General features: G+C 45.6%; 1 protein-coding gene across 1 annotated transcript in view; it reads right to left on the bottom strand.

Moving 5' to 3' along the window:
• Positions 1-6,784: 6,784 nt before the first annotated feature.
• The window catches only part of LOC143299706 (carbohydrate sulfotransferase 15-like), a 26,912-nt gene continuing 15,529 nt past the window's right edge, over positions 6,785-18,167 (bottom strand). Inside the window, exons 6-11 of the mRNA XM_076613077.1 lie at positions 17,946-18,167; positions 15,461-15,562; positions 12,569-12,725; positions 11,390-11,561; positions 7,587-7,734; positions 6,785-7,159 (exon numbers count right to left, since the gene is read on the bottom strand). The exon at positions 17,946-18,167 is cut by the window's right edge and continues 34 nt beyond it. Coding sequence (XP_076469192.1) covers positions 6,954-7,159; positions 7,587-7,734; positions 11,390-11,561; positions 12,569-12,725; positions 15,461-15,562; positions 17,946-18,167 — 1,007 coding nt within the window. The 3' untranslated portion in view covers positions 6,785-6,953. The remainder of the gene's footprint in view (positions 7,160-7,586; positions 7,735-11,389; positions 11,562-12,568; positions 12,726-15,460; positions 15,563-17,945) is intronic.

Below are 18,167 nucleotides of genomic sequence, written 5' to 3'. Positions count from 1 at the left end.
TCATTCTTGCCTTTTTTTTTTGTGGGTGGGTGTGTGTGTGTGTGTGTTTGTGCTGATTCATGTTTTGTATGACTTACTTACTGTCATTATTAACGATGTCTGTATGTCCATCATAATGAAAAATGGGAATAAAGATGTTTGAAAAAAGAAAAGTTTGACATCATTTTTTGTCATTTTTTCTATCTTTTTATTTTATTTTATTTTTTTTAACGCAGAAAAACTACTACTCTAAAAATATGGAGGGACAAATCCTGAGAGATTCTATTTTCTACAGTCAGAGTTCACAAAAAGTTCAGGACCAGCTGGGAACTTGTACAGTTTTTCGTGGGGGCGAGGTGAAATGATGCTGAATTTTCGGCTGGTGTTGGAGGTGGTGCTGTTTTTGCTGGTAATGATGAGGGGTTGTCCCTGCTAAAAATATGTATCAAATTTACTTAAGTTGTTAATTTTTTAATTTTATTTATTTTTTTTTATACAAAAACAACAAACAAGAGAGGCAAAGCCTTCAAGACTCACTTGTGATACACTTTAAAAAAAATCCAAGCTTTTTATGTATTGAGTATAATTTCAAAATGTAATGTTTAAGATGAGAAAGATCAGTTTAAAGCAAATTAAGTCCCCTAGCATTAATTACAGAGTAATTACCCTTTTTTTACTATCTGCACTAAAACGTTTGCAAAATAAATAAAACTTCCATGCTTTGCAAAAGAAGTTCCTGTTTGAACAAAAAATGATAATAATGACTGCTCTTGTTGTTGGGTCAGAATATCAGATCGAAGTGCCAAGTTTAGAGAATACAAAAAATATAACAGTAAATGCAGTTTGCACATAATTAGGCTTCATTCATTTTTTTTCTTTTTTTTTTTGGTGTCCATCCCAGAGGTGCAATATTGTTTTAAACAAGATGACTGGAAAGAACTGAATTTTTCCTATTTTTATGCCAAATTTGGTGTCAACTGACAAAGTAGTTGCAGAGAAAATGTCAATGTTAAAGTTTACCACGGACACACAGACACATACACACACACACACACACACACAGACAACCGAACACCGGGTTAAAACATAGACTCACTTTGTTTACACAAGTGAGTCAAAAAACGAGACTTTCAAACTGACCACTCTTCCAGATCCGTAATGGTATGTAAGCGTTTTTGTTATGTCATATGCAAATTCAACCTACCTGCAAGTCCCTCTTGTGTTGAAAGTAATAAAGATTTGCTTCATGTTTTCTGGGATTTGCATATCAAGCACAGACACTTCAAAATTATTGTTGGTTCCTTGATCCTTTTGCACTGATCTGTGCCAAAGACAATTTTTGAGGTTTTTTCAGAGTCGATATTTCTCATTTTATTTCATATTCACGTCAGTTGAGTGAGTAGGGATGGAGAGAGAGAGGTTGGGTGGGTTGGGGCTGCATTTGGTTTTTCTTGTAAAATGCTTTCAGCAGACATCACACACACACCACTTACGCACTACTTTCTCTCTCTCTCTCTCTCTCATTCTCCCCACCCCACCCCGGCCTCCCGCACCCTCTCACTCTCTTTATGTCGGTTACTATCAGATTTGGATTTCATGATATATATGATCTGAAAGAATACGTAACTGTCTTATCCGTCTCTCTCTCTCTCTCACGCACACACACACATACACGCTCTTTCTCTTTCTCTAACACATACACACACACTCTCCCTCTCACACACATTCAGCCACACACACACACACACACACACATTACAAGACACAAATACATAGAAAACACACACACACACACACTCGCACGCACGCATGCATACACACACACACACTCGCACGCACGCATACACACACACGCGCGCGCGCGCATACACACACACACACACACACGCACACTACAAGACACAAATACATCAGAAAACACACACGCACTCACGCACGTACACGCACACACACACATTTACTCTTGAATAAAACCACAAATATGAACAAAAATTGTATACGTATTCATTCTTTTACTTTTACTTCATATATGACGACTGTGTCCAAACTTTCACTTTCCAATACAGACAATATAATTTTCTCCATGGCGGAACTCACTCCAGTCCACATACCAGCCATGACTACAACTGACAGAAGAAACGTTACTGAGAACTAAAGCAATTGTATTTCACCCCACTTTTTATAACATTTTTGTGTGCATTGAACGTTGGTCTGCTTGAAATCGGTTGTGATCACAACTGCAGATCAGCGCTTTTTTTTGTTTTGTTTGTTTTTGTTTGTTCTAAAATGTATAAACAAATCTGTCCCCCCTACTTTCAGTCTGTGACTGCCTTCACCTCTCGCTCTCTAGACTCTAGCCAGTTGCATTGCTCGGACGGAAGAGCCTAGTATGGTCGTAACCCGCTACTAACTGTGTGTAGTAGTATGGAACTGACCAATGGCGTACTTCGGTCAACGTAGGCATTTGCTGATCCACTCTTGTTTCCAAGTTCCCAGGTACAAACACTCCACAGTCGGCTGACGCTCTGTCTCTGCCGTCTCAGGACACTGGAGCGAGTGACCTTGACCTCTTTCGCTTCGTCAGATCTCTGTACTCCCCCCCCACCCCCTTTTTCCGATCTACAGATTTACTGGCTTAGTATTCACACGTATTTCTTTCCTTTCTTTCATTTTTAAAGTTTTGTTTTTGACCCATCTAAAGCAGAGTTATTCGTGTGTGTGAATGAATGACTGGTGTGAAAGTGCCTTGATTTTTCTCTGGACAAGATTTTAACGCCATATAAATACCTTTCTTCTTCTTCTTCTTATCATTATATTATCAGTAGTAGTATCAGTAGTGTGTCATCAGTGGTCTGACGACAGCAGAAGACAAACCGTAGCTCTCAATAATCCAGTATTCATCAGTGCTAAATGTCCCCATTTCACCCGCGTGTTTTGTCAGGATCGGTCGCACTGAATTAGAAGGCCTACCGATACCACACCGAAATCTAAATTGCTCCGATGAGTTCAAGTTTTCGTGTAACCAGGGAAAGATTGAGACTTTTTACGGTATATACCTCTCTCTGATGAACTCCTGAAGAAATGCAAAGCTTCAAGAAAACTCTGGACCGTGCAAAACGGGCCATGATCTGTAAACTGATAATCAGTCTCCAGCAGAATTCGAGTATGTTGTGTGGGTAAACAATGTCTGCTTGCCGTGTAAGTAAACGTAGCGTGTATGCCACCGTGATTAAGGGTATGAGTGTTAAAAAAAAAAAAATCAATATCTCCCCCTCCCCCCGCCAACCCCCATACCTTTTCCGATTTGTTCCTAAGAAAAAAAAAGTGTCAGTTAGAGCGGGTGGAAAGTTGGCCGTCCGAAGCAGACCTGGCGGAGAAGCATTGAGGCAGAGACAAGGGCGGCCGGAATGACGTGGGCCGAACTGAAGAGGACCAGCCAGAGCCGGGTGCGTTGGAGGAGTGTTGTTGCGGCCCTATGTTCCCCACGGAATCAAGAGGAATAAGTCAAGTAAGTCAAGAGCGGGTGGAACGTCCAGTCATCAGAAGATTTTCAGTGTTTGGTGTGCATGCCACAGACATACTAGAGCAACACGAAGCAGGCTTTTCAGTGTGAAAACAACAAAGACAACAACAAAGGCGATAGAACAAACAGTGCCGAACGTTGATCTAATTGAGATTGATTCAAATGTTCCACTGGGGACGGGGGGGGGGGGGGGGGGGGGGGGGGGGGGGGGGGGGGAGAGAAAACTTGCCTTTTGCCTATGCACAAGAGTCGTAAAAATGAGTATGTGACCTTCAGATAAAACATAAATGATTATTTTCATAGACAGAATGCATACATATGCAGCAGAAGTGAGAAGAAATGTTAATCATTACAGATCATTGCGAAAAGCGGACACTTCTTTCAGACTTTTATTTCGGTTAAGACTGTCCAGTATATATATATATATATATCAAATAAGAGAAAGAAAAGAATCTCTAGCAGGGTGTGTTCTAAAGTCATCGTCAATGGCTAAACTCTAGGTACTGTAGACCGACTTTCTGGGCCATCCGGAAGGGACGCACATTGTAATTATTATAATTCGACAAATCGACTTGCAGACTACGAAGGCGAAAGATAGATTCACTAACAATACTCTGAGATGGATCTGACAGTGAGCGAGATGTGATACAACAGATTATTGCCTTCATCTGACAGTGAGCGAGATGTGATATTGTCTTCATCTGACAGTGAGCGAGATGTGATATTGTCTTCATCTGACAGTGAGCGAGATGTGATACAACAGATCATTGCCTTCATCTGACAGTGAGCGAGATGTGATACAACAGATCATTGCCTTCATCTGACAGTGAGCGAGATGTGATATTGTCTTCATCTGACAGTGAGCGAGATGTGATACAACAGATCATTGCCTTCATCTGACAGTGAGCGAGATGTGATATTGTCTTCATCTGACAGTGAGCGAGATGTGATACAACAGATCATTGCCTTCATCTGACAGTGAGCGAGATGTGATATTGTCTTCATCTGACAGTGAGCGAGATGTGATACAACAGATCATTGTCTTCATCTGACAGTGAGCGAGATGTGATACAACAGATCATTGCCTTCATCTGACAGTGAGCGAGATGTGATATTGTCTTCATCTGACAGTGAGCGAGATGTGATATTGTCTTCATCTGACAGTGAGCGAGATGTGATATTGTCTTCATCTGACAGTGAGCGAGATGTGATACAACAGATCATTGCCTTCATCTGACAGTGAGCGAGATGTGATATTGTCTTCATCTGACAGTGAGCGAGATGTGATACAACAGATCATTGCCTTCATCTGACAGTGAGCGAGATGTGATACAACAGATCATTGCCTTCATCTGACAGTGAGCGAGATGTGATACAACAGATCATTGCCTTCATCTGACAGTGAGCGAGATGTGATATTGTCTTCATCTGACAGTGAGCGAGATGTGATACAACAGATCATTGCCTTCATCTGACAGTGAGCGAGATGTGATATTGTCTTCATCTGACAGTGAGCGAGATGTGATACAACAGATCATTGCCTTCATCTGACAGTGAGCGAGATGTGATACAACAGATCATTGCCTTCATCTGACAGTGAGCGAGATGTGATATTGCCTTCATCTGACAGTGAGCGAGATGTGATACAACAGATTATTGTCTTCATCTGACAGTGAGCGAGATGTGATACAACAGATCATTGCCTTCATCTGACAGTGAGCGAGATGTGATACAACAGATCATTGCCTTCATCTGACAGTGAGCGAGATGTGATATTGCCTTCATCTGACAGTGAGCGAGATGTGATATTGCCTTCATCTGACAGTGAGCGAGATGTGATATTGCCTTCATCTGACAGTGAGCGAGATGTGATATTGCCTTCATCTGACAGTGAGCGAGATGTGATACAACAGATTATTGCGATCATCTGACAGTGAGCGAGATGTGATATTGCCTTCATCTGACAGTGAGCGAGATGTGATATTGTCTCCATCTGACAGTGAGCGAGATGTGATATTGTCTCCATCTGACAGTGAGCGAGATGTGATACAACAGATCATAGCGATCATCTGACAGTGAGCGAGATGTGATACAACAGATCATTGTCTTCATCTGACAGTGAGCGAGATGTGATACAACAGATCATTGCCTTCATCTGACAGTGAGCGAGATGTGATACAACAGATTATTGTCTTCATCTGACAGTGAGCGAGATGTGATATTGCCTTCATCTGACAGTGAGCGAGATGTGATATTGTCTTCATCTGACAGTGAGCGAGATATGACACAACAGATTATTGCCTTCTAGAAAAACTTGAACTTTCTTGTTCCTCCATACCTAATGTGGAGTGATGGCCTAGAGGTAACGCGTCCGCCTTGGAAGCGAGAGAATCTGAGCGCGCTGGTTCGAATCACGGCTCAGCCGCCGATATTAATTTTTCTCCCCCTCCACTAGACCTTGAGTGGTGGCCGGTCTGGACGCTTAGTCATTCGGATGAGACGATAAACCGAGGTCCCGTGTGCTAGCATGTCACTTAGCGCACGTAAAAGAACCCACGGCAACAAAAGGGCAAAATTCTGTAGAAAAATCCACTTGGATAGGAGGGGGGGGTAGGCAACCTGGGGAGAAGAAGGTTAAGGAGGAAGGGTAGGGATGGTACACACTGGTGTGGGGGGGAGGGGGGATGGGGGGCAGGGGGGGATGGGGAGGGGGGGGGGCAAGTGGGTGAGAGAAGGAGGTTGAGAGGGAAGTCAGTAAAGGGTAGGGAAGGAAGGGGTGTAGTGGTGATTCGTGTCGTGATGGGGTGGGGCGGGGTGGGGGTGGGGGGGGGGGGGGAAGGAGGGAGGAAAAAAATAGGGAAAAGGTGGGTAGGAGTGGCTGGCTGCTCTTCTCATGTTGCCATGTTAAAAAAAAAAAAAAAAAAAAAAAAAAAAAAAAAATATATATATATATATATATATATAATAAAATGTCTTGATGACTTATTCAGATGAATTATACAGTCATTCACGCACGGTTGTCATCATGCTCAGAATATTATACATGCATATCACTTACGTTGTCTTTTCATTTTTGTTTTCGCTTTCACTGTGTTTTTGTCCACTTTTTAACTTCTCCCCTTGTCCATGTACTTGTATTTATGACGTTTTGTCATTTGCCTATGTGTTATAAGAATGGAAATTACAACAACAACAAAAAAAGAGTTAAAAACATTAATCCATGCAAAAACTACTAACAACAAACAGTGCATTGTTGGGAGGGTTTTTTTTTTTTTTTTCCATCCCGTTTACTAAAAAAAAAAAAAAAAAAAAAAAAAAAAAAAAGGACGATGCAGCCTACAAGCAATACATTTCAACACCCACAGAAACTTCTTCAACGAAGACAGATCCGGCCAGTGCTCACTCAGTTCCTGGCTGACGACTGATGGCCATCCACCCATCACCGTCATCATCAGTCCAGGCTGGGCGTGTAGGTGTCCTTCCACAGGAAGCGGCGGTCCTGAAGCATCTCGGCGAACTTGTCCACGAAGGGCTGGTAGAACTCATCCAGGATGCGGATGGTCTCGTTCTTCATGGGCCCGAGCTTGCCGTACTGACTGCCCACGTTCACCATGGGCCGGTTCATCACGTTGTCGTACACCTCACCCGTCAGCTTACCTGCGACGTTTGTAGTGATAATGATGACGATGAGGATGATGAGGATGAGGATGATAATATGATCATAGTAATAATAACAACAATAATAATGATAATAATGATCATCATGATGATGATGATAATAATAATAAACACTGATAATAATGGCAACAACAGCAACAGCAGCAGTAATAATAATAATAATAATAATAATAATAATAAGAAGAAGAATGATGATGATAATAATAATGTTGATATTTCACATAAGGTTTATCAACGATCAATAAAAAGAAACTAAAAACAGCATTTAAAAAAGGAATAATAATAACAATGATAATAATGACGACAACAACAACAACAACGATGATGATAATAATAACAATAACAACAACAACAACAGCAACAACAGCGCCAGCAGCAACAACAACAACAACAATGTTTCACACACCAACTCCCAGGAAGTCGAAGGCCTTCTCCAGGGTATCGTTCAGGTTCTGCCCATAGTCCTCGCTCCTGAGCAACAGCATCTGTTCCCGGGGCCAGATCTTCAGCCAGTCCGCCATGAAGATGGGGTACATACCCTCCACCAGCCGTATCTACCCCCACCATCAGAATCACTATATTTACATACCCTCCGCCAGCCGTATCTACCTCACCATCAGAATCACTATATTTACACACCCTCCACCAGCCGTATCTACCCCCACCATCAGAATCACTATATTTACACACCCTCCACCAGCCGTATCTACCCCACCATCAGAATCACTAAATTTACATACCCTCCACCAGACGTATCTACCCCACAGTCAGAATAACTATATTTACATACCCTCCACCAGACGTATCTACCCCACAGTCAGAATAACTATATTTACACACCCTCCACCAGACGTATCTACCCCACAGTCAGAATCACTATATTTACATACCCCCCCACCAGACGTATCTACCCCACAGTCAGAATCACTATATTTACATACCCCCCCACCAGACGTATCTACCCCACAGTCAGAATCACTATATTTACATACCCCCCCACCAGCTGTATCTACCCCACCATCAGAATCACTATATTTACATACCCCCCCACCAGACGTATCTACCCCACAGTCAGAATCACTATATTTATATACCCTCCACCAGCCGTATCTACCCCCATCATCAGAATCACTATATTTACATACCCTCCACCAGCCGTATCTACCCCACAGTCAGAATCACTATATTTACACACACCCCCACCAGCTGTATCTACCCCACAGTCAGAATAACTATATTTACATACCCCCCCACCAGACGTATCTACCCCATAGTCAGAATCACTATATTTACACAGCCTCCACCAGACGTATCTACCCCACAGTCAGAATCACTATATTTACATACCCTCCACCAGCCGTATCTACCCCACAGTCAGAATCACTATATTTACACACCCTCCACCAGCCGTATCTACCCCACCATCAGAATCACTATATTTACACACCCTCCACCAGACGTATCTACCCCACAGTCAGAATCACTATATTTACATACCCCCCACCAGACGTATCTACCCCACAGTCAGAATCACTAAATTTACACACCCTCCACCAGACGTATCTACCCCACAGTCAGAATCAGAATCACTTTATTACATGCCCTCCACCACTCTCTCTATCTCTGTCTCTCTCACTCTGTGTGTGTGTGTGTGTGTGTGTGTGTGTGTGTGTGTGTGTGTGTGTGTGTGTGTGTGTGTGTGTGTGTAACAAAGACAGGCACAAGAAGGCCAAAGCAAAGCAAACACAACGAAAGCGTCACCTTTCCACTGTCACTAACATCTTCACCTTTTTTTTTCTTTTCTGCAAAATAATGCATTTTAAGCTGAAATTCACCGCAGTCAGATTAAGATATTTGTGGTACAAATTTCCCAACTTCCCCAAAATAAGAATTTTCGAGCTGTATGTGTGTGTGTGTGTGTGTGTGTGTGTGTGTGTGTGTGTGTGAATGAGTGGGGGTGGGGGTGGGGTGTGTGGGTGGGTGGGGGGGGAGGGGGGGGGTAGGTGTGTGTGTGCGTGTGTGTGTGTGAGTGAGTGAATGAGTGTGTGTGTGTGGGGGGGGGGATGGGGGGGGGAGTGAGTGTGTGTGTGTGTGTGTGTACGCGCGCGCGTGCGTGCGTGCTTGCGTGCGCGCGCGCGCGTGTGTGTGTGTGTGTGTGTATGCGCGCGTGTGTGACTTAAGTCTGACTAAAGCCGGACACGGGGAAACGAATGACGAGCGCCTTATTCAAGACAGCTATCAGTCGGCTCTAACCAGGTAGGCAGCCCTGTTGTGCGAATGACTTCGTGTCATGATCCGTAGAGTGTCCACAATCATCAGGCTGATTATTCTGGCACTCTTCGTGTTGGTGAAGCGGTCAGAGTCTGGTCCCTGACCGGCCGATAATAGGCGCGGCAAAATTAGAGTCCATGTCCGCATTTTCTCCCCCCCCCCCCCCATGCACCCCCACCCCTCTCAGTGTGTGACTGGCAGACGGAGTGATCGCCCATGCTTTGCTGTGAACACTACTCATTCCGTCTTGAACGGATTCAGTTTTGTCAAAATAAAATATCAATGAATGATGATGATAATGACAACAATGATAACAATAATAATAATACTGATAATGATACTAATAATAAGAATTATATGGATAACGATGATGATGATGATGATGTCGTAGAGAGTGTAGTTATAAGCGTAATTCTGACGACAAAGTTGTTGTACAGAGAATGTAGTTATAAGCGTAACGCTCACCACAACTTTGTCGTACAGAGAGTGTAGTTATAAGCGCAATACTCACCACAACTTTGTCGTACAGAGTACCACTTCTTTGTCGTAAACAGAGTGTAGTTATAAGCGCAATGCTTATCACAGTTTTGTCGTACAGAGTGTAGTTATAAGCGCAATGCTTATCACAACTTTGTAGCACAGAGTGTAGTTATAAGCGCAATGCTTATCACAGTTTTGTCGTACAGAGTGTAGTTATAAGCGCAGTGCTTATCACAACTTTGTAGCACAGAGTGTAGTTATAAGCGCAATGCTTATCACAGTTTTGTCGTACAGAGTGTAGTTATAAGCCCAATGCTTATCACAACTTTGCAGCACAGAGTGTAGTTATAAGCGCAATGCTTATCACAACTTTGCAGCACAGAGTGTAGTTATAAGCGCAATGCTTATCACAACTTTGTAGCACAGAGTGTAGTTATAACCGCAATGCTTATCACAACTTTGCCGTACAGAGTGTAGTTATAAGCGCAATGCTTACCACTACTTTGTTGTACACAGGGTGTAGCTATGACCACAATGCTTACAACTACTTTGTTGTACACAGAGTGTAGTTATAACCGCAATGCTTACAACAACTTTGTTGTGCACAGGGTGTAGCTATAACCACAATGCTTACCACTACTTTGTTGTACACAGGGTGTAGCTATGACCACAATGCTTACAACAACTTTGTTGTGCACAGGGTGTAGCTATGACCACAATGCTTACAACTACTTTGTTGTACACAGAGTGTAGTTATAACCGCAATGCTTATCACAACTTTGCCGTTCAGAGTGTAGTTATAAACGCAATGCTTACCATGACTTTGTTGTGCACAGAGTGTAGTTATAACCGCAATGCTTACAACTACTTTGTTGTACACAGGGTGTAGCTATAACCGCAATGCTTACAACTACTTTGTTGTACACAGAGTGTAGTTATAACCGCAATGCTTATCACAACTTTGCCGTTCAGAGTGTAGTTATAAACGCAATGCTTACCATGACTTTGTTGTGCACAGAGTGTAGTTATAACCGCAATGCTTACAACTACTTTGTTGTACACAGGGTGTAGCTATAACCGCAATGCTTACAACAACTTTGTTGTGCACAGGGTGTAGCTATGACCACAATGCTTACAACAACTTTGTTGTACACAGAGTGTAGTTATAACCGCAATGCTTATCACAACTTTGTTGTACACAGAGTGTAGTTATAACCGCAATGCTTACCATGACTTTGTTGTACACAGAGTGTAGTTATAACCGCAATGCTTACAACTACTTTGTTGTACACAGGGTGTAGCTATAACCGCAATGCTTACAACAACTTTGTTGTACACAGAGTGTAGTTATAACCGCAATGCTTACAACTACTTTGTTGTACACAGAGTGTAGTTATAAGCGCAATGCTCACCACGACTTTGTCGTACAGAGAGTATAGTTATAAGCATAATGCTTACCACGGCTGTGTCGTAGATAGTGTAGTTATAAGCGCACGCGCGTATCGACCATCGCTTGAAGCACTCTCGGTACATCTGCACCCCGTTTTCCACGTAGTTGTGGAAAGTTTCGGAGTCGGCGTTCTTCAGGAACGGTGTCCGCCAGATTCGGGACAGGAAGCGTGAGTACAGCCTGAAAAACACACCGCCCAGTACAGCCTGTAAAACAAAACACCACCCAGTACAGCCTGTAAAAACACACACCGCCCAGTACAGCCTGTAAAAACACACCGCCCAGTACAGCCTGTAAAAACACACCGTCCAGTATAGCCTGAAAAACACACACCGCCCAGTATAGCCTGTAAAAACACACCGTCCAGTACAGCCTGAAAAACACACACCGTCCAGTACAGCCTGTAAAAACACACCGTCCAGTACAGCCTGAAAAACACACACCGCCCAGTACAGCCTGAAAAACACACCGCCCAGTACAGCCTGTAAAAACACACCGCCCAGTACAGCCTGTAAAAACACACCGACCGCCCAGTACAGCCTGTAAAAACACACCGCCCAGTACAGCCTGTAAAAACACACCACCCAGTACAGCCTGTAAAATCACACACCGCCCAGTACAGCCTGTAAAAACACACCGCCCAGTACAGCCTGTAAAAACACACCGTCCAGTATAGCCTGAAAAAAACACACAGCCTGAAAAACACACTAAACCACTGGAGTGGTCTGCTAATTCAAAGCGTTGGACTGATACCGGCATTCAATCTAAGGTTCCCGGGAGAGTTCGAATCCAACTGAAGACACCCCTTGTTAGTGGGCCAAGGGGGGAGAATTTTTTTTTCTTCTCCTCCTCCCTCCCGATCTCCCAGAATATAACATTGATGTGTGTGTGTGTGTGTGTGTGTGTGTGTGTGTGTGTGTGTGTGTGTGTGTGTGTGTGTGTGTAGATAGATAGATAGATAAAGAGATAGATGGCTTTCTAGAAGAAAAAAAAAGTGAGTGGATGAGGAGGGCAGAATTTTTTTTTCTAAAGATTACAGAAAGAAAAGTTTTTAAAAAAATCCAGAAATAAAGAGAGCGATAGAAAGCAGAAAGACTGGAACCCCCCCCACCCCCCCACCCCCTCCCCCCACCCCACCCCCACCCCCCCCCCAAAAAAATATATAAATTTTGTCCGGGGGGTCTGACCTGGGGGTGGGGTGCCTGAAGATGAGGATCATCTTGGAGTTGGGGTTGATGTGGTAGATGTGCTGACCGATGACGAAGCGGGGCTCCCTGCAGCCCTGGTTGCCCTCCAGGATCTGCCAGTTGAGGATGTCCCACAGGTAGGAGGGGGACCCGTCCCCTGGGGGAAAGCACGTGACACACGGTTGTAAAGGTTAAAGGTCTCAGCTAAAAAATAACAAGAGAGGCAAGGCCTTCAAGACTCACTACTTGTGACTGAGAGTAAAACACACAAGCTTTTTATGTATTGAGTATAATTTCAAAATGTAATGTGTAAGATGAGAAAGATCAGTTTAAAGCAAATTAAGTCCCCTAGCATTAATTTCAGAGTAATTTATCTTTTTTTACTATCTGCACCATAACGTTTGGAAAATAAATAAAACTTCCATGCTTAGCAAAAGAAGTTCCTGTTTGAACAAAAAATGATAATAATGACTGCTCCTGTTGCTGGGTCAGAATATCAGATCAAAGTGCCAAGTTTAGAGAATACAAAAAATATAAATATAACAGTAAATGCAGTTTGCAGATAATTAGGCTTTTTTTTCTCTTTTTTTTCCCATCCCAGAGGTGCAATATTGTTTTAAACAAGATGACTGGAAAGAACTTAATTTTTCCTATTTTTATGCCTAATTTGGTGTCAACTGACAAAGTATTTGCAGAGAAAATGTCAATGTTAAAGTTTACCACGGACACACAGACACACACACACACACAGACAACCGAACACCGGCTTAAAACATAGACTCACTTTGTTTACACAAGTGAGTCAAAAAAATTTTAAAAATTATAGGCCTTGGAAGTACAACTAATCTGTCCACCAGTATCGTGAGAGCTGTATGATCAATGACTTCTCCTCTGCTGTGGGAATTCATAAACACGTGGCGTGCATGCCAGACCATCGGCTGCCCAAAAGGCTCTTCTATGGCGAGCTGCAACAAGGGAAGAGATCACACGGAGGTCAGAAGAAGCGCTTCAGAGATACTCTGAAAGTCTCTCTGAAAGCGTTTGATATCAACCCTGACTCCTGGGAGGAATCTGCAGTGGACCGTAACAAATGGCGTGCTGCTGTGCACAAAGGCGCCAAGTTGTGCGAGGCCAACAGGACTGCTGCAGCTGTTCAGAAGAGGCAGGCCAGAAAGTCACGGGCAAACAAGCTCCCTGACAATGATATGCCTGTCTTTGTCTGCCCCAACTGTCAGCGAACATTTCGTGCGCAGATTGGACTATTCAGCCATCTGCGCACTCACAGATAAACTCATGAGCATCCTTCCCCCCACCCCACCACCACCCTCCCGCCATCCCCCATGGTCATCATCGATCTCGATGGACACACCACCACCACCACCAATCTGTCCACCAGTATCGTGAGAGCTGTATGATCAATGACTTCTCCTCTGCTGTGGGAATTCATAAACAGCTTAAGTCTTTTGTGAAGGACTATGACTCTCAATCAAGTGGCCCAACACTCGGCTTATATCACAGATTGACATAAGTTTACATTTGGGCCAACAGCAAAGTGAGAGCTGTATTATCAATGGTTTCTCCAGTCAATGGGAAACCATTTACAGCTTAGTCTTTTGTGAAAGACTATGACTCAAACTAGCAGGCAAAATTGCACTGGCTCTTAGTGCTTGTGGGCTAGTTGGCCTTTGGGAACCATCCCAACGCCGACTGTCCTAAAACCCTCTTGGCCGAGAGAGTGGGGATGTAACTTGGGGAAGACACTCTCCACTATAATCAAATTCTAGACCAAATAGTCGGAACAGCAGTTGCCTCCTCTGCTGTTCTGATGGTCATAGTCGGACACGACTGACTATCATATATATATATGACTCTCAAGCTAGGAGGCAAGATTGCACTGGATCTTTGTACTGCAGCATTTAAGGGCTAGTTGACCTTTAGACACCATCCCTAACACACGACTGTCCTAAAGCTCTCTTGGGCGAAGAAGTGGGGATGTAAGTGGGCAAAGACATTCTCCACTTTTATCAGATTCTTGCCCAGATAGTCAGGACAGCAGTTGCCTCCTCTGCTGTTCTGATAGTCATAACAGGACACGACTGACGATCATACAAAGGTCCCTTGGCCTTTTGATGGCTATGGAACTGCAGCTGATGTTCACAACAAATTGAAAAAAAAATGTAGAAGGCTAATTAACTCACTCAGTATGGCCAGTCCTCTCTTCTCCTCTACACAGAACCCTCGGATGTCCAGTGGGTGTCTGAATGACCCAACCTTCAGCTTCCGTCGTCAGAATTGTGGTATTCTTTGTCAACATTCACCTCTTCAGTATAAGAGCCTTCCGCTTGCAATATTTTGATGATGGTAATTGGGGTGAAACGCTGTTAACGTCGTCTCTTTCGCCGTTCGTATGGAGAGAGTTCAAGGTCCTGCATCGTGTTACAACTAGGGTCGAGCAATGTATGGTAACTGACCCAAGAATGTCATCGATACCATGACTTGGAGTTGTCCTGTCCTTTCTGGTATTTCGTGTGTCAGATTATGGTTGATAGCCCCATAGCTTTTTATGACCATGGAAGGGACAGTTAATAAATCATATTCATGATGTATGGGATTCGGCATAATATGATTCAAGGCGGGGGCCCAACCTTCTCCTTTCCGCCGTTTTAATATTTAACATTTATTTGACGGAAATCAGGAACCCATTCACACCTGGGTGGATTGACAGAAAATCGGAGTAGAGTGTCTTTCCCAAGGACACAACACAATGCCTTCTTCTTCTTCTGCGTTCACTGCGTACCGTGTGCTGTGGACTGTGTACTGTGTGCTGTGTACTGTGTGCTGTGTACTCTGTGGACTGTGTGCTGTGGACTGTGTGCTGTGGACTGAGCTCACCAAAGATTCTGATGGAAGCCCCGTCCATTTTGATGTCCTTCTCCAGCAGCTTAATTTCATTGCCTGTGATCTTCTCCAAGTATTCTTTGAAGGTCCAGGGTTCTGCAAAAAAAAAAAAAAATACATACATGAATACGTAAATAGATAGATAAATACATAAATAAATAAATGAATAAATAGATAAAAGAAATAATCACATCCACTGAACCACACACACTCTGTTTTGTGGGCACTTAGATGTTAAGAGTTTTTCTTGCACTCCGCCATTACTGCCAGTACTACAGAGCATTTCTTAATAATTAACCTGGTCATGAACTGCCTTGTGTCTTTCTTTTTATACTGATGGCTTTCTGCCTGTTAGCTTGTCTGTCTGTCTATCTATCTGTTTTATGCATGTGTCCGTCCATCTAATTATCAATATTATACGCATGTCTATAAATCTATATGGCTGTCTGTCTGTCTGTCTGTCTGTCTATGTATCGGTCTGTCTGTCCGTCTATCAATCTGTATATGGCTATCTGGCTGTCTGTCTATCTATCTATCTATCTATCCATGTATGCATCTCTCTCTCTCTCTCTCTCTCTCTCTCTCTCTCTCTCCCTCATCCCACCCCTCACCCCACTCCTCAATGTCCAGCACATCTCACCCCCCCCCAACCCCCCACACCCCAACCCCCGCCGCCCCCTAACCACCACCCTTACCCCATTTCCCTTCCCACGCCTCTCTCCCACCCCTCCCCTCTTCTTCCTCCTTTATCTCTCCACCCACCCCCCTCCCTTCCCCATCCCCTCCCCCTTCCCCCACATACCTCTTCCCCTCCCCCCCCCCACATACCTCTTCCCCGCCCACACATACCTCTTCCCCCCTCCCCCCACATACCTCTTCCCCTTCCCCCCCACATACCTCTTCCCCGCCCACACATACCTCTTCCCCCCCCCCCCCACATACCTCTTCCCCCTCCCCCCACATACCTCTTCCCCCCTCCCCCCACATACCTCTTCCCCCCTCCCCCCACATACCTCTTCCCCCCTCCCCCTTCCCCCACATACCTCTTCCCCCCTCCCCCCACATACCTCTTCCACGCCCACACATACCTCTTTCCCCCTCCCCCCACATACCTCTTCCCCCCTCCCCCTCCTCCCACATACCTCTTCCCCCCTCCCCCCACATACCTCTTCCCCCCTCCCCCCACATACCTCTTCCCCCCTCCCCCTCCCCCCACATACCTCTTCCCCCCTCCCCCCCACATACCTCTTCCCCGCCCCCACATATCTCTTCCCCCCTCCCCCCACATACCTCTTCCCCCCTCTCCCTCCTCCCACATACCTCTTCCCTTACCCCCCCACATACCTCTTCCCCCCTCCCCCCACATACCTCTTCCCTTACCCCCCCACATACCTCTTCCCCCCTCCCCCCACATACCTCTTCCCCCCTCCCCCCACATACGTCTTCCCCCCTCCCCCTCCTCCCACATACCTCTTCCCCCCTCCCCCCACATACCTCTTCCCCCCAATACCTCTTCCCCTCCCCCCCGCACATACCTCTTCTCCCCCCCTCCCCCCCCCCCCCCCCACACACACCCTCACATCACCACAGACCTCTAACGATGTCCATCATCTCTCTGTCCTGGCTGATCTCGACGTTGCTGAACCACTCGCGATCCTCCACCTCTTCCCCTCCCCCCCCCCCCCTTACCCCTCCCCTTCCCTCCCTCTCCCCCTACCCCTCTCTCTCCCCCCCCCCCCACACACACATACCAACCACACATCACTGACCTCTAACGATGTCCAGAACCTCAATAATCTCCACGTTGCCGAACTTCTCATAGTTGTCCCCCCTCTTTCCTCCGCCCCCCCCCATAACCCCTTCCTGCCCCCTCTTCCCCTCCCCTACCCCCACAACCCTCTCCTCCACCCACCCCCACACCCCCACATCACTGACCTCTAACGATGTCCAGAACCTCAATAATCTCCACGTTGCCAGCACCTCCATGTCCTCGGTGATCTCCACGTTGCCGAACTTCTCCCCATCCTCCCCCTCTCCCCCCCTTAACCCATCCCCCTCCCCCTACTCCCCAAATACCCCTCTGCCCCCTCCCCCCCACCCCACACACACCCCTTCCCCCCCCCCTCCCACCACACACACCCCTTCCCCCCCACACACCCCCCTCACCACATCACTGACCTCAAACGATGTCCAGCACCTCGATAATCTCCACCTTCCCGAACCTCTCACGGTTGTCCCCCTCTTCCCCCCCCCCCCCCCCCAAGCGCGTTGGGTTACGCTGCTGGTCAGGCATCTGCTTGGCAGATGTGGTGTGGTGTAGCGTATATGGATTTGTCCGAACGCAGTGACGCCTCCTTGAGCTACTGAAACTGAAACTGAAACTGAAACTCCCTCCCACCCTTACCCCTCCTTTCCTCCTCTTCCCCTTCCCTACCCCCTCCACCCTTCCCCCCACCACCTCCTCCCCCACATCACTGACCTCTAAGGATGTCCAGCACCTCTCCGTCCTCGGTGATCTCCACGTTGCCGAACCTCTCCCGGTCCCAGAAGTGGTACTCCTTCATGGTGCCCTTCATGATCTCCGGGTGCATGCGGAGGCGGCGGTACAGGTCTGTGGTGCCACACTTGGCCACGCCGGCGATGTAGAAGTAAGGCAGGCAGCGGAACCCTTGCTCCCGTTGAGGGTCTTCGTACCAGCAAG

The sequence above is a fragment of the Babylonia areolata genome, chromosome 25, assembly GCF_041734735.1.
Source record: "Babylonia areolata isolate BAREFJ2019XMU chromosome 25, ASM4173473v1, whole genome shotgun sequence".
Lineage (NCBI taxonomy): Eukaryota > Metazoa > Mollusca > Gastropoda > Neogastropoda > Buccinidae > Babylonia > Babylonia areolata.
Note: the sequence above shows the minus strand (reverse complement) of the source record. Positions and strands in the feature narration are given on the sequence as shown.